At 42.7% G+C, this 23,273-nt stretch overlaps 2 protein-coding genes across 9 annotated transcripts in view; one reads left to right on the top strand and one right to left on the bottom strand.

Moving 5' to 3' along the window:
- CFAP97 (cilia and flagella associated protein 97) overlaps window positions 1–12,598 on the bottom strand; it is a 33,952-nt gene extending 21,354 nt beyond the window's left edge. Inside the window, exons 1-2 of one of the 3 annotated variants that reach the window (XM_025471810.3) lie at window positions 12,482–12,598; window positions 4,871–5,907 (exon numbers count right to left, since the gene is read on the bottom strand). In XM_025471810.3, the coding sequence (XP_025327595.1) occupies window positions 4,871–5,891 (1,021 nt within the window). In that variant the 5' untranslated portion in view covers window positions 5,892–5,907; window positions 12,482–12,598. Of the gene's footprint in view, window positions 1–4,870; window positions 5,908–12,334 lie in introns of all 3 variants that reach the window. The other 2 variants (XM_025471809.3, XM_025471811.3) reach the window with 2 other exon arrangements.
- Window positions 12,599–12,791: 193 nt separating this feature from the next.
- The window catches only part of SNX25 (sorting nexin 25), a 142,251-nt gene continuing 131,769 nt past the window's right edge, over window positions 12,792–23,273 (top strand). For 2 of the 6 annotated variants that reach the window (XR_004805839.2, XM_025471805.3), the window contains exon 1: window positions 20,279–20,701. Coding sequence is in view for 3 of the 6 variants with exons in the window: in XM_025471805.3 (XP_025327590.2) it covers window positions 20,294–20,701 (408 nt within the window). In the remaining 3 variants the exon portion in view is untranslated. The other 4 variants (XM_049095184.1, XM_025471804.3, XR_004805840.2 and 1 more) reach the window with 4 other exon arrangements.

The raw sequence follows: 23,273 nt of genomic DNA, 5'->3' as shown, positions 1-23,273 counted from the left end.
ACCCAGTGGTTGAGTGTCTGCCTTCAGCTCAGGGCATGATCCCAAGATCCGGGATCAAGTCCCACATTGGGCTCCTTGCAGGAAGCCTGCTTCTCCCTCTGCCTGTGTCTCTGCCATTCTCTCTCTTGAATAAATAAAATCTTAAAAAAAAAAAAAAGGAAAAACTACCTCTCAGGAGGTGATATAAAAACCAAGACTTGAGAAACAGAAGCTGCCTATGAAAAGAAAAAGAGCTGAGCAAATGGAAATGCACGGTCACTGGAGCAAGGTAATAAGAGATTAAAAAAAAAAAAGGAGATGCAGGCAATATCCACATGATGTAGAGTAATGGTTTTCATCAACTTTATAGCCTATTAAATTAACTGTACCAATATTCTTGTGCAGCCCAGGCATCAATATTTGTTTTGTATTTAATAATTTAATAGTCTTCCAGGTGACACTAATATACTGCCTTATATGGCATCATTGATTGAGTTTGTTAGACTACAATAAGGAATTTGGTTTTTATTTTTAACATAAGAGTAAACTCACTGAAGAGTTAAGAAGGCAACTAGTAAGGTTGATTTTTTAAAAAAGATCACTCTGGTTGTTAGGAGAAGCAACAAAGGGGCAAGAATAAAAAAACTCAATCCTATAAGTTTTAAGAGACTGAATGGAAGGTTAACAACCAGATGGTGATGGCCAATTCCAAGAACCTGATTTTTCAGACACACTAAACAATCAATGGGTACAATTAGAGCAAAGAAAAAATCTACAAAAAGGGGACAAGTGCAAACTCCTCCAAAATATTTTATCCATCTGTGAATCATCTGATTACACAAGGGATTTGTCCTTACTCCTACATTACCACCATATGTAAATTATGTACCTAAAGACTTATTCTTTCAATTGCATTTCATACAAAGAATACTATTTACAGTCTAAAAATGTTATCTTCAACTGCCCTAACCTGCAAACCTAGCATTTACAATTATATTAACTAGTGTAAAGATAAAGTTTCAAGTTGTTTTTATTTCATCTGGAAAAAATAGTTTCTTTCTCACTAAATAATAAATTGATATGTCAAAAATAATAAATTGATATGGAAATACAGCAATAAAGATTTTTTCTAATTAAAAAAATTATATGACAAGATATGTGATGTTCATGGATTAGAAGATTAATATTCTTTTTTTTTTAATTTTTTTATTTTTTATTTATGATAGGCACACAGTGAGAGAGAGAGAGAGAGAGAGCAGAGACACAGGCAGAGGGAGAAGCAGGCTCCATGCACCGGAGCCCGACGTGGGATTCGATCCCGGGTCTCCAGGATCACGCCCTGGGCCAAAGGCAGGCGCCAAACCGCTGCGCCACCCAGGGATCCCAGAAGATTAATATTCTTAAAATGTCATACTACCCAAAATAATCTATAGATTCAGTGCACTCCCCATCAAAATACCAATGACATTTTTCACAGAGCTGGAACAAAGCATCCTAAAATTTGTATGAAATAACAAAAGGCCCCAAATAGCAAAAACAATATTGAGAAAGAATTTTAAAAATGAGGTATTACACTTCCCCATTTCAAACTATACTACAAAGCTATAGTAATCAAAACAGTATGGACTGGCACAAAAACAGACACACAGATCAAGGGAATAGAACAGAGAGCCCAGAAATAAGCACATATCTACAACAAAGAACACAAGATTATACAATGGGGTAAAGACAATCTCTTCAATAAATAGTGTTAGAAAAACTGGACAGTTACATGCAAAAAAATGAAACTGGACCATCTCAAAACACATCCAAAAATAAACTCAAAATGGATTAAAGATTTGAATGTAAGATCTGAAACCATAAACTCCTAGAAGAAAACATAGGAATAAGCTCTCTGACATCAGTCTTTGCAATAGTTTTTGGACAAGTCACCTCAGGGAAGGGTAATAAAAGCTAAAATAAACAAATAGGATTATATCAAACTAAGAAGATTTTGCAGTGGAGAAAATCATCAACAAAATGAAAAGGCAATCTACTGAATGGGAGAAGATATTTGGATCATACATCTGATAAGGAGTTAATATCCAAAATACATAAAGAACTTATACTTTCAAAAACTATCAAAAAATAACCTGATTAATAAATGGGCAGCGGAGCTAAGCAGATCACAATGAAATATTATACCTCATACCTGTCAGAATGGCAAAAATCAAAAAGACAAGAAATAACAAGTGTTGGATGAGGACGTGGAGAAAAAGAATCCCTCATGCAGTGTTGATGGGGATGCAAACTGGTGTAGCCAATGTAGGAAACAGTAGGAGGTTCCTCAAAAAATTGAAAATAGAAATAGCATATAATCTAGTAATTCCACTACTAAGTATTTATCAAAGAAATAAAAAAACACGAATTCATGGGGTGCCTGGGTGGATCAGTCAGTTAAACTTCCAAATCTTGATCTCAGCTCAGGTCTTTTTTTTTTTTTTTTTTTTAAGATTTTATTTATTTATTATTCCCACGGGGAGCCTGATCCTGGACCTGATCCAAGGACCCTGGGATCACAACCTGAGCCAAGGGCAGACACTCAACCATTGAGCCATCCAAGTGCCCCTCAGCTCAGGTCTTGATCTCAGTCAGGATCATGAGTTCAAGCCCAGCATTGGGCTCCATGCTGGGTGTGGAATCTACTTAAAAACAAACAAACACACACTAATTTGAAAAGATACATGCACCCCTATGTTTACTGATTATTTACAGCAACCCAAGTGCCCATAATAGATGAATAAAGAAGATGTGCCATATATGTACAATGGAATATTACTCAGCCATAAAAACAAATGAGATCTTGTCATTTGCAACAACTTGGATGGACCTAGAGGGTATAATGATAAGAAATAAGTCAGAGAAAGACAAACGTTGTATGGTTTCTAAAATTCCACGTGAGTGAAATCAAACAAAGACAAAAAGAGACCAACAACAACAAAAAAAAGGACTCTTAAATACAGAAAACAAACTGGTGGTTGCCAGAGGGGAGGTGGGTAGGGGGATGAGTGAAATAACTAAACGGGATTAAGAATACACTTGTCATGAAGAACACTGAGTACTGTATAGAACTGCTGAATCATGGGCAGCCTGGGTGGCTCAGCGGTTTAGCACCTGCCTTCGGCCCAGAGCCTGATCCTAGGGATCCAGGATCGAGTCCCACGTTGGGCTCCCTGTGGGGGGCCTGCTTCTCCCTCTGCCTGTGTCTCTGCCCCTCTCTATCTCATGAATAAATAAATAAAATCTTAAAAAAAAAAGAATTGTTGAATCATTACATTGTACAATTGAAAGTAGTAACAGTTATTAGTACTTTAATTAAAAACAAAGGCAGAGACCTGAATAGACATTTTTCTGAAGTTGACCAAACAAAGATGACCAACAGGTACATTAAAAGATGCTTAAAGAGCCCGGATAGCTCAGTCGGTAGAGCATCAGACTTTAAAAGATGCTTAACATAATCCTCAAGGAAACACAAATCAAAACACAAAGAAGTATCACCTCACACCTATCTGAATGGCTAATATCAACAACACAAAAATACAGCAGGTATTGGTGAGGATATAGAAAAAAAGGGAATCTTCTTATACTGTTGGGAATGTAAATGGTGCAGCCACTACAGAAAACAGAATGAAAGTTCCTCAAAAAATTAAAAACAGGAATGCCATATGATCCAGCAATCTACTTTTGGGTATTTATCCAAAGAAAATGAAAACACCAATTTGAAGAGATACATGCACCCCTATGTTCACTGCAGCATTATTTACTATAACCAAGATATAGAAGCAATCTAAGTATCCATCAACAGATGAATGCATAAAGATGTGTATATATACAATGGAATATTATTCAGTCATCAAAAAGATCTTATCATTTGTGGCAACATGGACCTAGAGGGTATGATGCTAAGTGAAATAAGTAAGATGCAGACAAACATACCATATTTGTCTTTCCCTCATATCTGGAGCCTAAAAATCAAAACAAATGAACAAACAAAACAGACTCACAGATATAGGAAACAAACTGCTGTTGACCAGAGGGGGGGAAGGGTGATGAAATAGGTGAAGAGGATTAAGAGGTACAAAGTTCGAGTTATAAAATAAATTAAGTCACAGGGATGTAATGTACAGCACAAGGAATACAGTCAATATTGTAATAATTTTGTATGGTGACAGATGGTAACTAGCCTTATCATGGGGATCTTTTAATTATATATAAAAGTATCAAATCACGGTTATATATACCTGAAACCAACAGAATACTCTGTCAATTACACTTCAAAAACAACTGTATCTTGAAGAAACTGAGACTTGAATTCTATTATTTCATAGCTTGCTAATTATTTTCAAGTAATCCTCTTTAACCTTTAACTTTCCTTAGAATTTGTTCTGAAATTTCATTTGCCAGCATTCTTGCCACTTTCTCTAATATGAAGACAACAGTTCAGGTTATTTTTAACTTTAGTGCTGTTGTCTTTCTTTAAGAAGTAAGTAAAATATATCTTCTGCCCACATCTCTCATATATGAAAAACATCTGGCTCTACTTCTCTCATTTATGTTATCTGGTCCCTCTAGACTTCATGACTTTGTAAGACACTAAAATAAAATTATGGTGAAGTAGTTTCTAGTCCTAGTTAATTAGCTTTTCAATATTATAAGTAACAATATTCCAGATATTTTTAAGGTAAAATAGGGTATCTGGTAAAGTTACTACATCATTTATCTCAAACAATAAAATACAGCTAATAGAAAAATCAATCCAAACTCATAGCATTTGATATTTAAGCTCAATATACCATAAAGTTGAATATTTAAGTTCAAATATATACAGCTTTTAAAAAGAAAAGAAAATTACCTTTCAAAAGATGATTGAGGTCCATTGTGTCATGTAAGGCTTTTTGTTTATATCTGTGGTCTAAATTGGAATCTAACCCTGAAGATTCTGAAGTGAGATCAGGCCCATGTTTTTCTTGCCCTTTTTTGGTTGATTTCAAAGATTTTGAATTATTTTTTAAATCCTCAACATTTCCATATACTTCTTGACTCACGTTTTCTTGCCTTTTAACTTTTACTTTTTGATCATTTGATGTTCCCAGTTCAAAAGACTGAACCGGGCTGATGTCTGGAGTTGACAGAGGAGTGACATCTGTCACAGTATCTTCAGATTCCTCAGGGTAGTCACTGACTTTTGGTTTAGTACTTGAAGGCTGTGTTCCTGTCGATTTCATTCCTGTTTTATATTTCTGTTTTGGTGACAAGTGGGTTACACCAGATAGATGTTTCTTTATTGATGGAGATGAATCAGAAATACAGATATCAGACCCTGCATCTGAACAATCTGTACCTGAACTTGAAGATGAGGAGGACAAAGAGGAAGAGGAGGATGATGAATTACTTTTGGAATACTTTTTACCTATGTTTTTTTTAAAGTTATTAGATGGTTTAGCAGACTTGGATCTGATGTGATTTTTCCCATCATCACTGCTTTCCTCTCCATCTGTATAATAATCATCTTCACCTTCTTTTATAATTTTGGGAATTCTACTTGGAGTGGGTAAGTGTATTTTATGCCCTATTGTAGCATCCCACAATTTTTTTGATCTTGAAGTGGTCAACGATAAAGGATTTCTGGTTCGCGTATTATCATCTTCTATAGGGTGTTCTTCTGGGAGAATTTTCTCCTTTATTTCATTTTCCTTTCTTTGTATTCCAAATTTCAAGTTTTCATTTTCTGTAGCTTTATCTATTCTCTCTTCTTGCTCATCATTTTGCTTATCAAAAACTGACTTACTTTCACATTTCTTTGTTTCTTCAAAGTCACTATCAAAGAAGGAATGGTCCACTTCACCTTCTGATATATCTCCAAACCGATCCATGATGGTAAAAATATATCTGAAAAAGAGGCCAGTGTTACCGTTAAACTAAAGAATAATTTCCCAATACTTCTCACTTTTTACAGTAATTGCATATCCCAAACTGAGAAGTTTGATTATAGAGAAACATGTAATAATAAATTGTATCAGTGATTTGAAACATATCTAATAGTTCAGCTCACAAGAGTACTCAAGGCAAGCATACCACAAATGTGTATCTAATTAAATATGCATACACCTAGGTGAACCCTAAGGAAAATCTGCCTTCTATAAGTACAGTTAGGATTTAGAATAAGAAGAGATAATGTTAAAACATCCCCAAATCAGTTAAGCCATCCTGAATTTAGAATTTGACCTTTAATACTATTCTCCACAAAAAAAAAAAAAAAAAACAACAACAACAATCAAAAAAACATAATGACTTGGAAGGCAGCTGATTCTATTTCTGGAGGTAAAGAAAAACAAGGGCCTAAGGTATCTTACTGTTACCAGAAGGCACAATATTCAAATATGCTTGATATAGTGGTAATACAACAAAGGCCCCAATTTAAAGGGGCTTCCACCATACAAGTCAGACAATTTAGTACTGCAAAACAAAACACACAAAATATACTTAAAAATGAAAAAGTACTTCTGTGGAAAGCTATTAGTCCATAATGATATTCAAGAGGGCAAATAATATGAGATACGTTAAAGGAATTTCTAATAATATATAGCTAACAATCCAATTATGCATTCAGTACATTCAAATTATGATTAATTCTATTATATCAAACCAAACAACAAAAGATTATGTAATCTGTATTCTAAATCAATCATGATACTCTGGAGCCTTTAATTGATAAAGTGATCCTGCAACCTATAAAAACAAGTACAAACGTGATTTAAAAACCAGCGAAACTTATACTATTAACACTAATGCAACAGATTAATAAGATGGATTAGAAATAAGGGTGGTAATACATTTTATTATCACTGGGTAGCTTTTTTGCCTTTAAAGAATTTAAGAGATTCTGACATATTAAACATAAAAATTTAACTATTCACAATCAACTTTTAAATGCTTAAGGAAGGGCAGCCCAGGTGGCTCGGCTGTTTAGTGCTGCCTTCAGTCCAGGGCATGATCCTGGAGACCCGGGATCAAGTCCCATGTCAGGCTCCCTGCATGGAGCCTGCTCCTCCCTCTGCCTGTGTCTCTGCCTCTCTTTCTCTGTCTCTCATGAATAAATAAATAAAATCTTTAAAAAACAAAAAAATAAATAAATGCTTAAGGGAATCTGGTTAATGAAATTAGTAAATTAAGACTAGATTTATTAAAAATGTCTAAGTGCTAAGTTAGACTTCTTTTATTAGATACGTGTATTCCTTGTCAGGTATTCAAGGCATTTAAGAAAATCAAATATGCTAAAATTGTAATTGTGCTGTTAATTACAAATTACATTTGCAAGTCTGCAAATGGTATACAATATTCAGGGAAATTTAAGCTAAGTGAGGATTAATCAAAGAACAAATGGGTTTCAAAATTCAAACACTTTTTTTTAAAGAATTTATTTATTTATTTATTTGACACACAGAGAGAGAGGCAGAGACACAGGCAGAGGGAGAAGCAGGCTCCATGCAGGGAGCCCGATGAGGGACTCGATCCTGGGTCTCCAGGATCACACTCTGGGCTGAAGGTAGGCACTAAACCACTGAGCCACCCGGGCTGCCCTGAAAAAACTTTTTAACAGAAGAATATTATAAGTCTATTAAAATAATTATTTATATCAGGGGTTACCAAACTACTGTGCATGAGCCAAATTTGGCTACCATTTATTCTTATAAATAAAGTTTTACTGGAACATAGCCACAGGTTTAGGTATCGTCACTGACAGCTATTACACTGTAGCTGCAGAATTGAGTAGCTGTGACAGGGATCATACAGCCCACAGAGCCTAAAATATTTAACCACTGACCCTTTACTGAAAAAGTCTGTGGACCCCGATTCAGGTGCTATGTCAGCATGAAAACTGCACAGTACAAAACTGTAATCCATACTGGATTATTAATACAATGTACACATTTAAACAAAAACTATGGGGGAAAAGAGCAAAATTAAGTTGACCTGTTAGAAGAAAACCAATGGTCCCACTGCATTTTTTAGTATTTCCATTACTGTTATTATAATAGCTTCCTGCAAATAAATTAAGCAAGTAAGTGATAACTGGGAGGATGCACAATGGAAAAGAATGAACAGAGTCCGATACACTCAGGCTCAAACTCGGTTCTGCCACTTCCCAATTATGTTTCTGGGCACATACACAGGGATGTTCATCACAGCACTACTGTTTGTAACAGCAATGAGTTAGAAAAAAATTCAACACCTAGCAAGAGGAAAATGGATAAGCAAAATGTTGCATAGGATACATCAAAAAGGATAAGCTGAGATCTACAAAAATGTTTACTAAAAGAGCAGAATTAAATGAACAATTACATGAAACTTAAAATATATGCTACTGAATTCCTCATGGGCACAGAGTTAACATAGCATGAACTGGAAGGACACCATTAAACAACTAAGAGTACAAGTCTGTGAGGGGAGAGGAGGAATGAGGTTGAGGAAGCCCACAAGGGGGCAAAATAAAGCTGAATATCCAGAGGGCAGAGGCCTGTGATCAGGGGTCACCACAGACTTAGAGTATGACTGAGGGGCACCTGGTTGGCTCAACACGTAGGGCATGTGACTCTTGATCTCAGGGTTGTCGAGTTGGAGCCCCACACTGGACCTAGTTTCCTCAAATTTTAAAAACAAATGGTTTCACGGCATAGCCCAGAGCATAAATTTCCCTAGTCGGTTTTAAAAATCACTCTTTCAGAGATGCCTGGGTGGCTCAGTGGTTGAGCATCTGCCTTTGGCTCAGGGCGTGATCCTGGAGTCCCGGGATAGAGTCCCCCATCAGGCTCCCTGCATGGAGCCTGCCTCTCCCTCTGCCTGTGTCTCCTGCCCCTTTGTGTCCCTCATGAATAAATAAAATCTTAAAAACAAAACACCTCTTTCAAAACATCCTAATCACGTTATTAATCACTGCTTCAAAGTAAAGTCCTTAACTAACATCTGGTTTTTTTGAAGTCACTGCTGTGATATCCATACATTGTTGTGATATCTATTATTTATCTGATAGTAAACTGTCAGCAAGATAACAAGATCTTATCATTGGGATTTTTAAAGGAGAATGGGACCTGTTTAGCAGTATGTTTAGCAGAACTGTTTTAGGAATAGGTCTTTGCAAAAAGATGGTCTCAACAGTTAAAATTAGATAGAAACGCTAGTGAATGCCAAATATGCTGGGATTTATCTACTATGTAGCAGTTTTTCTCTAACAAATTAATTTGGAAGAAACCTCACTGGCATCACAAATTAAATAAACCAGGGGCCCTTAGTAAATTAAAAAGTGTTAACCTAGGTAGCAAGAATTCGGAACTTTTTCGGAACTTTTTTTTTTAATTTTTTTTTATTTATTTATGATAGACAGAGAGAGAGAGAGAGAGAGAGGCAGAGACACAGGCAGAGGGAGAAGCAGGCTCCATGCTGGGAACCCGACACGAGACTCGATCCCGGGACCCCAGGATCACGCCCTGGGCCAAAGGCAGGCGCGAAACCGCTGAGCCACCCAGGGATCCCCAAGAATTCTGAACTTTGAATTAACTTACGACCTTCTCCATCCTAAGCTGTGTCTGTGACCAAAACCCCTTTCCAAAGGGAGCAGTGAATTCCAAAAGTATTTCTGACACGGAGAGTAACAACTCTGGAAGTCACTAAACTTGAAATGTTTCCAGCATGACTCCTCTTTATTTGGCATATCAAGGCAAATTTTGTGATCCCTGATAACCTTGAGTGAGATCTATGTAAAGTTCCCTATGATAGTGCAGCAAAATAATGCAAGTGAGAGCTAATACCCTTCCCATACCATCACAATTCCACAACAATCCTCAAAGGAAAAATCTTACACCCTTACATTAGGGTTAAGACCAGCAATTTAATGGCTTGACAAAGTAGTTTATATCAAGTATGCCCCTTATGACTTCAAGCTTTAACAAATTTGTGAATTAAAAAAAAAAAAAGATGGACAGTTTAAAATAAGAATTCAAAAGGTTCTGGATAAATGGAAAAGCAGCTAACATTCATATAGATTTTATTATGTGCCAAGCACTTTTCTAAGCACTTTTTCACTGATCAACTCGTTTACTGGTAACAACTTTGAAGTTAGAGACAAAGAAAGTGAAGCAGAGGTTTACTATATTCACGACCACATGGCTAGAAAGCAGTAGAGTCAGGATTTGAATCCAGTCAGCAAGCAGTCTGATTACCCTATATTGAAACAAGCAGAGGAAGATATGCCAAGAACCTAAATGGGGAGGTATACTCTGAAAAAGCTAAATAATAATACAATAATAGTGCAGACATGGAATGAGGGAAAGTGAGGAGGGAAGGTGCACTGAGGATCCCCGCTTAAAAGAAGGTTCACTGAAAAAAAGACTCAGGGCTTACCAAGTAGCAAAAGCATGGCTTAAAAATCAAAAGATTAAAATGCTCTTAAGTCACACCAGGATAGCAATATGCTGTCTTAAGGTAACATCAGCTTAGTCAAACTACTTCTTGAATGAAGCATTTAGTTCTAGGTGTTACGGTGAAGAGTCTAGAATCTAAGTCATGACCAATGGTTTACAGAACAAGGGATTCATTTATATAACAAGAGATTCGAGGCATTCATAGCAAAAGTAATGGCTAAAAAAAAAGGGTGTACTCAGATATTCAAAGGATTGTGATACAAAAAAAAAAAAAAAAAATTAGAACTGTTATTTGTAGTTCCAGAGGTAGAACTTGCATCAACAGATACAACATATATGAAGGCTGTTCTTAAATTAACATGAGAATTGAACAAAACGGAATGGGGCTACTTCCTCATGTTGGGGCAAAAACTGAACGTCCACTTCCTGGGATGCTAGAGAGGGAGTTCACGCATTAGGAGGATAAGATTTCCCAAGCATAACATTTTACAAACTAGGTCTAAATCCCTGTTGGGATTTGACTATTTGTAAACCAAATGATTTCACATCCTTTCTTTGAAATCCATTTTTCAGAGTGAACGGTTTTGTGCCTAATCTCCTCACCAACTGGAACTCCTGGGATCTTGCTCATCTTCATATCCCCAGTGCCTAAAGTAGGATCTGACAAATACTAGACACTCAAAGAATGTTTACCTGATGCAGGAGTTTGGAGTTCAGGAGTTTGGCGTTCAGAGAGACTGAACTCTGGTTCTACTCTTTGCGCTATGTAAGCAGAAAAATCACTGCTTTTTCCTGAGCTAGTTTCTTTGACAGCTTCCCACAACTGTCCCCCACCGACCCCCCACTCCCACCCTCACCAGAATTAGCTATCCCCTTATCTGTATTTACATGGTTTGTGTAGTCCTCAACAGTTGTTAAGGACCCACTTCTCCTGTGGTGCCTAACACCTGGGAGACGTTTCAGGCATACTATCCGACAGACAGGGTTATTCTAAATATTTATGCACCCCAGTGCTTTAACCCAACTTAGGAAAAAATTATCCAACGATCCCATCCACTAAAGCAACCCTTCTGATAATTATTTCAAAGTCAGTGAGATCCAATTCACACTGGAAAATAAAAATAGGGACTTAATAAGAGCGTAAAGATTCTCTTCACAACCTATTGGGAAAGGGTAAACACTAAGCGGTAGTTCCTTTAAGAACCCTTCTGGGGGCTCGACGAAAACGGGTATTTGTCAAAGCTGCCCCGGCGGCCCTTGGACACTCACCGTTTGGAGAGCTCCTGCACAGCCAGCAACAGAAACACTAACGCTTTTTTATGATACACCGGGGGTAACACACAAATAAGACTCTGGCTTTTTTTTTTTTTTTTTAACTGTCAGTCCATTACAGTGACACTGCATCACTTCTGTAATCAGGCGCATAATACGGTTCGAACAAGGTAACTGGTTGGGTACCCGGAAATCTGGGCCCAAAATACACGTTTTCTCAGGAACTTGAGTCGAGGGTCGGTCCACCACTTCGTCCTGTCCTCGTCCCCATCACCACCCCCAGCTACACACACACACACACACACACACACACACACACACACACACACCCGAGGTCGAGGTCACGAGTCAAGTCCGCGGACGCGGCGGCGCCACCACCTCCTGACCCCGGCCCGACCCCGGCCGCAGGCCCTGCGGGAACGCATCCCGGGGGTAGGCCGGGCGGGTCCCGCGGCGGCGGCAGGGGCTGCGGGCGGCCCCACGGCCCGGGACCCCACCCTAGGCCGCGGGCTCCGCCGCCTCGGGTGGTCACTCACACCCGCCCCCACTCCCCGCCGCCCCCGGCGCGCTGACTGGGCCTCACAGCGGGCGGAGCCAGGGGCTGGGGTCCCGCCCGCCTCCCTCACCTCCCGCGCGGGCTTCCTCATACCGACCCCGAGTGCCCGCCGCCGCTGGGCTCCGGAGAAGGGGAAACGGATCCCGAAGCAGGCGAGGGTGGCGGCGGGCGCGGCGCGGGCGGGCGGGCCCCGGGGGGTTGCTCGCGCGCCGCTTACCTGGGCGCAGTGGCCGCCGCCGCCGCCTCCTCGCGCGCCGCCCGCAGCGTTCCAGGCGCACGCGCAGGCGCAGGCGCAGGCGCACTCAGTCTCTGCACGCGGCTCCCAGCGGCGCCGGGCTCGGGCTTCCGGGGGCGGGGAGAGCGGAGCGGGAGAGCCGGGCGCAGAGGGCGCGGGGGCCTGGCGCGCCGGCTCGGTGCGGCTCCGCGGGCTCCGCGCGGCGGGCGTCATAGAGCGCGGGGGGCTGCCGGCGGCCTGGAGCGCCTGCGGCGGGCCGGGAGCGGAAGGCGGAGGCCGGCGACGCCGGGGCGGGTGGGGTCGCGCGGAGAAGCGGGCCCCCGGGCCCTCGGATGCCCAGGGCACCGTCCACGCCTTCCTGCGACGGTCCCCGCCACTAGGGCAGTGACGGGGGCCCGGGACACTGGCGTTCAGCAGCTGGTGATTCCTTCCCCCAAACCACGACACTAGTGAGCGGGGCGGCTGTGACTGTGGTTCTGTCAGCAAAGATCGGATCCACGAGCCGGTCACACCCTAGTCCTCCGACCCCTGGCAAAGGAGGTGGGTGGTTAAGGCAACAAAGTGAACCTTAATACTGGAGATGCGATAAGGCTCTGGGCGGGGGGGGCGCCTGGGTGGCTCGGCCGGTTAAGCACCCTCCCCTCCCCTCCCCCATCCCTCCCCCCCGCCTCCGACTCAGGACTTGGTCTCAGGTCAGGATCCCAGGGTCATGAGGTGGAGCCCCGGGGAGGCTCTGTGCGCCGAGAGTGGAAGCCTCCGCTTAGGATTCTCTCTAACTCCTCCTCCCTCTGCCCCTCTCTCACTTTCTCTCTCTTTCAAAAACAAACAAACCCCAAAACCAAAAGTTCCCAGCACTAGGGGAAAAACTGTAACTGTAAGGTGATGGACGTTCATTAGACTTACTGTGGTGTACATGTTAAGTTTACCTAGATCATGTACATCCTAAATTTATATGCTGTTATATAGAAATCAATAAAGCTGTAGATTTTTTTTTAATTTTTTTAATTAAGAAAAGCAAGAGGTCAGAGTGATACAAGACGCCTTCAGCCAAGGACAGCAGGTGCCTTTGAAAGCCGACAAAGGCGAGAAAAGGTATTCTCCCTTGAAGCCTCCAGGAGAAATGGCAGCCCTGTCCATACCTTAATTTTAGACTTCTGACCTCCAGAACACAGAATAAGTTTGTGTTGTTTTAAACCACTGAGTTTGTAGTAATCTGTTATAGCAGCCATGGAAAACTAATACAATGGGTACTCAATACAGTTTTTACATGAAAGTACAAAGAAAGATAGGAACTAAGGTTTATCCATATCCTAGGGAGTGTCACTAAGGAATTGACTTTTTTGTTCTTGACAATATATTGTGTACTGTTTGCTTGTAACTACCAACAGGTACTCAGAATCATTTTGTTCTTTTTGTAGGCTAAAAGGATTTTACTAGATTCTGCTTAACTGCTGGCACCGTTTCCCAGGGATGATTGTCTACTCTGTGGTCAAAAGTTTGTTGTATGGGGACTCCCTGGGTGGGTCAGCAGTTCAGCATCTGCCTTTGGCCCAGGGCGTGATCCTGGAGACCCGGGATCCCTGCATGGAGCCTGCTTCTCCCTCTGCCTGTGTCTCTGCCTCTCTCTCTCCTCTGGGTCTTTCATGAATAAATAAATAAAATCTTTTTTTAAAAGTTGGTTATATGAAGGGTCTCAATAGACATTTCTCCAAAGAATATATGCAAATAGCCAAGAAGTGTATGAAAAGATGTTCAACATTACTAATCATTAGGGAGATGCAAACAAATGAGACCACTTTACACACATTAAGATGGCTATAATAAAAAGGCAGAAAATAAGAAAGATTGGCAAAAATGTGGAGAGATTGGAAACCTTGTGTATTGCTCGTGAGAATGTGAAATGGTACTACTTCTGTGGAAAACTATAGCAGTTCCTCAAATTGAACACAGAACTACCATATGACCCAGCAATTTCACTTCTGGGTATGTACCCAAAAGAATTGAAAGCAAAGTGTCAAAAAGGTATTTATACACTCATGTTAGTAGTAGCATTATTCGCCAAAGCCGAAAGATGGAAACAACTTAAATGTCTATCAACAGATGGACAAAGAAAATGTATATTCATACAGGAATATTATTTAGCCATAAACAGGAATGAAGTTCTGATACATCATGCTACAACATGGATGAATCTTGAAAACATTATGCTAAGTGAAATAAGCCAGGCAAAAAGGGACAAATATGAGTTGATAAATAAGAAGTACCTAAAATAGACAAGTCATAGTAACAGAAGCTAAAAGTGTGGTGCCAGACTAGGTCAGCTGGAGGAATATGCAACTTTGATTTCAGGGTTGTGAGTTTGAGCCCTGCCTTGGGTGTAGAGATGGCTTAAAAGTGAAATCCTTAAAAAAAAAAAAAAAGAAAAAAAGAAAAAGAAAAGAACAGAGGTTACCATGGGCTGGGGGATGGAGAAGAAAGGGGGAGTTCTTGTTTAATGCATACAGAGTTTTGGTATAGGATGATGAAAACGATCTGGATATGGATATTGGTGATGGATATACACAATGTGAATGTACCTAATGCCACTGAACTGTACATTTAATTTTTCTTAAAGATTTTATTTATTTATTCATAGAGAGAGAGAGAGCCAGAGACACAGGCAGAGGGAGAAGCAGGCTCCATGCAGGGAGCCCGACATGGGACTCGATCCTGGGTCTCCAGGATCACACCCCAGGCTGCAGGTGGCGCTAAACCGCTGCACCACCGGGCTGCCCTGAACTGTACACTTAAAATGCTTAAAATACTAAATTTTGTGTATGTTTTATAATGATAAAAATAAAATAATCTTATATTTTAAACTTTAATTTTGTTTTTTTCCTGGACTATGAATATGTGAAAATTTGCCTTTTCCCTGACTTTCTTTTCCTGCAGAGAACACATCCTCAGTAGTCTATATTGAATAAATGAATCAATGAACATATGAAATGGATTGTAAATAAGCTTCTTCAGATCAGAGATTTAGAGATTTTATTTGCTTTATGCCTCTTCATAATTCTAGTCATAGAGGGTCATCAAAAGTGAAAAAAAGCTTTTTCCCAAATTCATTGAATATGGACTCTTTTATCAGAAAAGATGAAAATAATATCCCCTGGGTCCTTTTTAAAAATTGTTTCTCGCTTATCATAAACCTCCTGAAACAGAACGTAGGCTTGACTATTTCTGCAGAGAGCTATTAAAGACCTTTGCATAATAGCTGGAGGTTTTTTCATCTATGCTAAACTATGTTATGAGCAAATGGATTTTTCTTTTAATTTAGGAATTAAGTTTTGAAGGATGAAATCTTGCCTGGGTTGAAGTTTATAAAACCAAATTTAAATTAAGTGTAGTTAGGTTTCATATTTTTTTTAAGTACCCAAGGCGGGGAGGGGGGTACTTCAAAATACCTAAATGCTGTTAGTGGAAATTGAGAAAGCAAAATGACTTAGACTCACATTTGAATTTCCTGAACTTCCATCAAGCAGGATTGGTAGCTCTCTTCTTGTTACCATTGAGCTTTGTAATACCTTACTAACATATATTACATTGCTTTATGCTTCCCCCACACCCCAGTTAGAATATGAGCTCTTCAAGGACAGAGACCATATATATTTTTTAAAGATAGGTTTATTTGTTTGAGAGAGACAGAAGGGGCAGAGGGAAAGAGAATCTCAAGCAGATCTCGCTGAAGGGCCAGCCTGATGTGGGGCTCATTCCCACAACCCTGAGATCATGACATGAGCTGAAATCACAAGTCAGAGGCTTAACTGACTGAGCCACCAGGGTGCTCCCAGAGACTATATTTTATATTGTTTTCTAACAAAGTACCTAACTAACATTTTTGGACTGAATGAAAGAATGAATAGAAGTCACACAATATCTTCCAGAAGATTATATCTATTTAAAAGCTGGATGGATGCTATTATAATTGTATTAGTTTTGTAAGGACATTATTTGTATAATACAAATACAAATTTGTAGCAGTTTGTTCTTTGACATTACTTTTAACTATTGTTTTTGAAGATGGTATCACGGAGGCGGATCCTAGAATTTAGGTCCGCCACCTACTAGCTGTGTGATTTTGAGCAAGTCATTTAACTTCACTGAGACTGTTTCCTAATCTGGAAAATGGGATTGTAATATTTACCTTATGTTCTTTATAGCGTTATAATGAGGAACTATGCATTTAAAAGGATTTCCAGAAATTGAAGTTTCCATTAAAATATGAGATTAGGGGATCCCTGGGTGGCTCAGCGGTTTAGCGCCTGCCTTTGGCCCAGGGCACGAACCTGGAGTCCCGGGATTGAGTCCCACATCGGGCTCCCAGCGTGGAGCCTGCTTCTCCCTCCTCCAGTTTCTCTGCCTCTCTCTCTCTATGTCTATCATAAATAAATAAATAAATAAATAAATAAATAAATAAATAAATAAATAAATAAATCTTTACGAAAAAAACATAAATAAATTATGACATTATTTTTATGACTTTTTTTGGTCAATTTAGTTATTCTAGATATAATATCATGGAAGACTATCAGATTTATTATTCAAAAGTATTTATTAAGGACCTACTCTGTGCAACCCTGTTCAGGACTCATTAATACTCTATTACTAATTTTTACTTTCCATAGGTATGGTCTCTTTCCTAAAGTGAATAAATGTCAAATGAGAAACATTGGCTTTTTTTTTTTTTTAAAGATTTTATTTATTCATGAGAGAGAGAGAGAGAAGCAGGCTCCATGCAGGGAGCCCAACATGGGACTCAATTCCAGGTCCCCAGGATCATGCCCTGGGCCAAAGGCTGCGCTAAACCACTGAGCCACCCAGGCTGCCCAAAACACTGGTTTTGGGTAGTATATAAAAGCTTTATATAACACTAAACATGTAATGTTAATCTGAAAATATTCAAGATCTTTTCCTAATTTATGCAAGTACATTTAATCAGTATTGTGCCCTGCCTACTTTATATTTTACTCTGCTCATAATATATATCATGAAACAATAGCACATAGAGCAGTTCAAAAAGTTTTTTGGCCCACGTGCATCTTGGAGAAATTAGATAAGAAGTAAACACAATTTATCTTCTTTATAATCTGCTGCCCAATAATAACTGGATATCAAATCTAAGAGAGTAAAGAATTTTTTCACTGTTTCATAACTTGAAAATAAAGTTAGATGATACAGCTTTATCACCAAACTCCTTACTGACAAACATAGCTGTGTACTGTCTTCCTTCCCTCATCCTTCCCTAGGTCCTTTTGTTCATTTTATAGATAAATAGGATTAGATCATGAAGAACTATCAATTCTAGGAACAACAAATAGGAACTTGAACATCTTTGCAGTGAGAAGTCATTGGATACCACTGATTTGGGTGAGCTGTCAGATGATCCACAAAAAACTGATTAGTGTACTCTGTCAAAGCTAATTGTGGTAGGTTGTTGAAATAACACAACCAATGAAGTATACCTCCCTCTATTTAAGCCCATTCTAGACCCCTCCCTGTTTAATTACCCCTTGGGCCACATGATTTGCCTTAGCCAGTGGGACATTAGCGAATGTAATGCAAGCAAAAGCGTAGAAAGAACTTGCACATGGCATCCCTGAGACTGTCATGTGAAGAAGGCCAAGCTGACCTTTTGAAGTGTGAGTACACAGGGAGCAGAGACAAGCCATCTCAACAGAGACTCCATAGATCAAACAGCCCCAGCCTATGCATCAGGAGACCATAGTTTCATTAGTGACCCCAGGCAAGAAGAGCAAAATTGCCCAACTGACCCGCAAAATCATAAGCAAATAAAATGGTTATGACTTGGTGGTAGCTTGTTATGCAACAATAGGTAATTGACACATCATATTTCCAGTATGTCTTCTTTTGGATAATAACCTTTTGGCTAATACTTCATTGTTTTTTTGTTGTTGTTGATTTTTAAGATTTTATTTATTTATTTGAGAGAGAGAGCACAAGTAGGGTGGAAGGGCAGAGGCAGAGGGAGAAGCAGACGCCCCACTGAGCAGAGATCCCAATGAAGTTGGATCCCAGGACCCCGAGATCATGACCCCAGTGGAAGGGAGAGGCTCAACGGACTGGGCCATCCAGGCACCCCAATACTTAAGTTTTAAAAGAAAAACTAACTGGAATTTAAATAAAAACTTGAAACAAGCAAAAATATCTGTCAGATAAAAAATCAAATTGCAAGGCTCATTGTATATAAATCATTCTTCATGAAACAACAATTACAGAAAAGAGAATTAAAAATAATAAAAATCAAGAAAATAAATATCCAACAAATATTTTACCTCACGTTGTATTTTTTTTGTTGTTGAAATAATGACACAGATGATTTCCTCTAGAAAAGCAGTATAGTCATAGTAATTTGAAAATACATTTTAATGCTTACTTTTCTAAACCATGCTCCCTGGGAAGCAGGACATAACTCATTTTATTGGACAACAACAGTGCTGTTAAACTGTTGAAATTCCTCAGGATTGCTACGCAAAGAGAGTTCTGAGACTTTCCTTTTGCTTCCCCCAGTATCCTTTACTTCTGTTTCTCTCATCTACTCACTTCTTACCTTTCTTCTTTCTATTCCTGACTGGCCCTATCACCCAGCCTTTTTAAATCATTAATCTCTTTAGAATTCCTTCATTTCCGTTTACAATTCTTTTCATCTATTAGAGATACAGCTGCTGCTTTATTGGTGTTGGTAGTAATTACTAGTATTTAGCATATTAGCATCCTTTCAGTGAACAGTATCTGTATATTAATGATAGGATCATGATAGAACAGGAAAATACGTCCTCTGAAAACTATTCGGACCACTGTCCCTTGCGTAGGTGATAACTAATCTGTACTGATAACAACAATACAGGGACTTGGAGCCCCAGTGATGGTGGCAGCTGTGGACACGCGCTGGCACTAGGCCGGCTCTTGGGGCCTTTCCCTAACTAGCAACCGCAGGCTTCATTACACTTCCACGTCGGTCGGATTCCTTCCCCGAGGCGTCTGGCTGGGGGAAAAAGGAAGGTTATTGCGGGGAAACTGTAGGAAAAGTGAGGATCGGGAAGGGTTTGCCTATTGTACCTAAACAGCAGGTGACAGCAAAGCTGAAATTTGGGGAGCCCTAAGCGCGGGAGGCGGTGGCTCGTCGGCGTAGAGCCGAGGGCGAGGATTAAGGGATCACCTGAGCCGGAGAATTACAAACGCTTGACACCTGCGGCAAAATTTTCCACCAGGGACGGCCCCCCGGGGGCGGGGGGGCGGAGCGCAGGACCGAGCAGCGTCCCGGCGATTGGTGGCGCCCCCTCCCCGTGGGTCCCCGCCCCCGCGGGTGGGCGCCTCCCACCTGCCACTCAGCGGGCCGCCCCCGCCCCGCCCGCCCCGCCCCCGCCCGCCGCGCACCCCGGCCGCCCCCGCCCCGCCCCGCCCCGCCCGCCCCGCCCCGCCCGGGGCTTCCGCGGCTTAAGTCACCGCAGGGTCCGGCCACCTGGGCGCGCCGGGCCGGCCGGCTGCGGGGCGGGCGCCGGGTGGCGGCGCTCGGGGCTCGCTCGGAGGAGCTCGGCGGCGTCTGTTGGAGCCGTTCCTCGGGGGCCGCCGGCGAGGGCATGAGCGCCGGCTGCCCGTGCCTCCGGGGCGGCGGCGGCGGCGGCGGCGGCGGGAGCGGCGAGGGGAGGAGGCGCCGCGCGGAGGCCGCCGTCCAGGGCAGCGCCGGGGGGCAGCAGGGCGGGAGATGTGCGTGTCCTTAGCGGCGCAGCGAGCAGCATGCACCCCGATGCCACCGACAGCAGCGGCGCCGGCCTCCACCGCGCGCCGGCCGCGGCCACTGGCGGCCGCTCCGCCCCGGGCGCCCCGGGCCAGCGGCGGCCGGACCCCCGGGAGGACGCGGCGGCGGCGGCGGCGGGGGCCCCCGGCGGCGGGGGCTGGCGAGTGCCGGGGGCCGTGGCCGCCCTCGCCGCCGTGTGCCTCTCCTGCCTGGGGCCCGGCTGCTGGCTGGCGGCGGGAGGCGCGGGGCCGTGCACCGTCCTGCTCGGGCTCAGCCTGCACCTGGGCTGCGCCGCGGCCGCCTTCCTCCTGGGGACCCTGTTCTCTCTGCTCTGCCGCAGCCGGCGAGCCCCGCCGCCCGACTTCGTCGCCGCCTGGAGTCGGCTGGCCGCCCGCCGCGGGCCGGGGGTGAGTACGGGGCTCCCCGCCGCCTCGCACGCCCGGGGCCTCGGCCCGCCCCGCTTCCGGGGCCCGCCGCCAGCTCTCGGAGCCCGGCTGGCGGCGGCGTGGCCCGTCCTCTCCGCCGCGGCTGCCCGGGAGGAAGGGGCTGCGGTCGGCCGGCCCGGCGGGTGGCTGCGAGCGGTCCCCGGGCGCCCCCGGGGGGGAGGGGAGGGGGGCGGCGGGCGGGCTCCGGGCTCCTCCGGGCTCCTCCGGGCTTGCGAGGTGCTCGCCGAGATGCACGCTTGGGGGGGGGGGGGCCTGTGTGGTTGCTCCCCGGGCGCCCCGGGGGGAGGTGGGGTGGCGGGCGGGCTCCTCCGGGCTTGCGAGGTGCTCGCCGAGATGCACGTTTCGGGGGGCTGTGTGCTTGCTCCCCGGGCACCCCGGGCACCCCCTTGATGGCTGAATAATCCTTGCAGATCGTGGATGTTGCTCCGCAGTCGGCGAGGGGAGCGCTCCCTGCACGCACGCGCTGCGCCCTGTATCGGTCATTGTATTTCTAACCGTTCTCTGGGGGAGGTAACTTCGTGACCTTTTACCTTTTACATGACCTTTTACAGACCTTTACGGGCGGAAACTTGCCCGGAGAGGCTCACTTGGCTGGGCTCGGCCCGCCAGCACCTCTTCCTTCCCCCACGCTGGGTTCGCTGCTTCACCGCACCGTCCTGCCCATCCACCGCGTGGATCAGTAACGCAGCCTCAGCTGGTTTCTGTGGTTTAGGAAAGGGATGTCAGAAATCACTTCGGTTTGCAACAGAAGGAAAAAGGAACCCTGCCTGGGGGTGTGGGACAGCAGGGAGGTGGTTAGGGCAGGTAGGAAATGAGAGTATTGTAAATGAGCTCCTCGCTTCCTTAATGCCAAACCGCTACTTGCTCGACCCCCCAGCTTCCTCTCGCGGCCCTCTAAGCGAAACTTGAGTCTTTTGTAGCTCGTGAGCTTGTTTTGTTCGGAGCATGTTATGCTGAGGCTGAGATTAGTTTCTGCCAGTAATTTATTTAACACGAGTTTACTAAGGGAATGATGATTTATATTTATAAGCCGGTAGGATACAGGGTAATAATGTCTCTGCACAAGCTAGTGAAGAAATAACATCCTCCACGAACCAGTGACAGATGGATATACACCGTTGTCACAGGCAATGGGGAAATAAAGTTAAGATTTATTTAAGGAGTACCTCGCTAGGAATGGATTCTTGGCAGAGTCTGCTTTCAACCAAAAGCTGGGTACTAGCTGCTGGGACCCACAGCTCGTGGACGATGGCACTGCTGTTGGCAGGCAAGACGAGCTGCTTTGAAGGGTAGTACTTTAGGGACAGTTACAGAGCTTGCCCCACTGCCTGTGAGAAATAGCCTCCCCAAGGCAGGAACACATGTCCCTTCCTCTTCTGAGACTGCTGCCCGAGTTTAACACCCTGCTGATCAAGAGTTATCTGACCACAGCAGGAGCAAATGTCTCAAGATCTACAGAGAGCTCAGATCAGCAATGAGTAGCTTTGCCCAGACTGAACACTCTGGGTAAGTCCACACAAATTACTAGTATTTAAAGTTTGTCCATTACATCATACTTATTTTTGCATATATTCAGATGGATAAGCTACTCAAGAGCAGAACAGTTCTGCAGATCTCATCTTGACTTGGCCTCTCAAATTCCCCCTCCGATCAAAACACTTAATTCAAAAACATGTGGATTTGAAATCATAGCCAATACACAGCATAATTTGGCACTCACTGCTTGATTGCATGATATTGTCATTAAACCGAAATTGCCTAATAAGCACTTTAGGGTAAGGGGATTGGCAGTGGTTCGATTTCATAAAAATATTTTGTTAGAGGGACCATTGCCCCCTGGGTTTTGTATTTGCTTATGATATGATCTGCTTACTCTTTTGTAAAAATCATCACACTCTTCACCAAAATTACCCTGTCTTGAGTTTGTCGCTTCTGAATGCAGCCCTGACCTGAGATAATGGCTGGAGGGTTGTAGGTAAGAGAGTCAGTCATCCTCACTCTGTAAATTAAGATTTCAGTATATTAAGGAATAGGACCTTCTGTTGTCCTAGGTAGTCTCAAAAATTAGTAATGTTCATTTCTTTTAAAAAGCCTTTATGTGACAGTCCGTTTTATTTCATATCTAGTTTAGCAAGAGTTGGTGGACAGGTGTATTTTTCCTCTTGATTTTTCTTTACAATATAGAAAATACAGACCCTGATTTTACTAGCTGGTTTATTGATTTATAAATGATGTTCCAATTCTTTTTTTTTTTTTTTTTAAGATTCTATTTATGAGAGACAGAGAAAGAGAGGCAGAGACATAGGCAGAGGGAGAAGCAGGCTCCCTGCAGGGAGCCTGATGCAGGACTTAATCCCAGGACCCTGGGATCACAACCTGAGCCAAATGTAGCACTCAAGCACTGAGCCACCCAGGCATCACTGATATTCCAATTCTTTAGAGTATTGTTAAAAATTACAATTCAGTCAGTATGTGTTTATCAAGTGTTTTATATGAACAAGGTATTATTCTGGAAGCTGGGGTTGAATCAGTG

Source organism: Canis lupus, chromosome 16 (genome assembly GCF_003254725.2).
Source record: "Canis lupus dingo isolate Sandy chromosome 16, ASM325472v2, whole genome shotgun sequence".
Classification (NCBI taxonomy): Eukaryota; Metazoa; Chordata; class Mammalia; order Carnivora; family Canidae; genus Canis; species Canis lupus.
The sequence above is the reverse complement of the archived record's forward strand: the minus strand, read 5'-3'. Positions and strand labels throughout refer to the sequence as shown.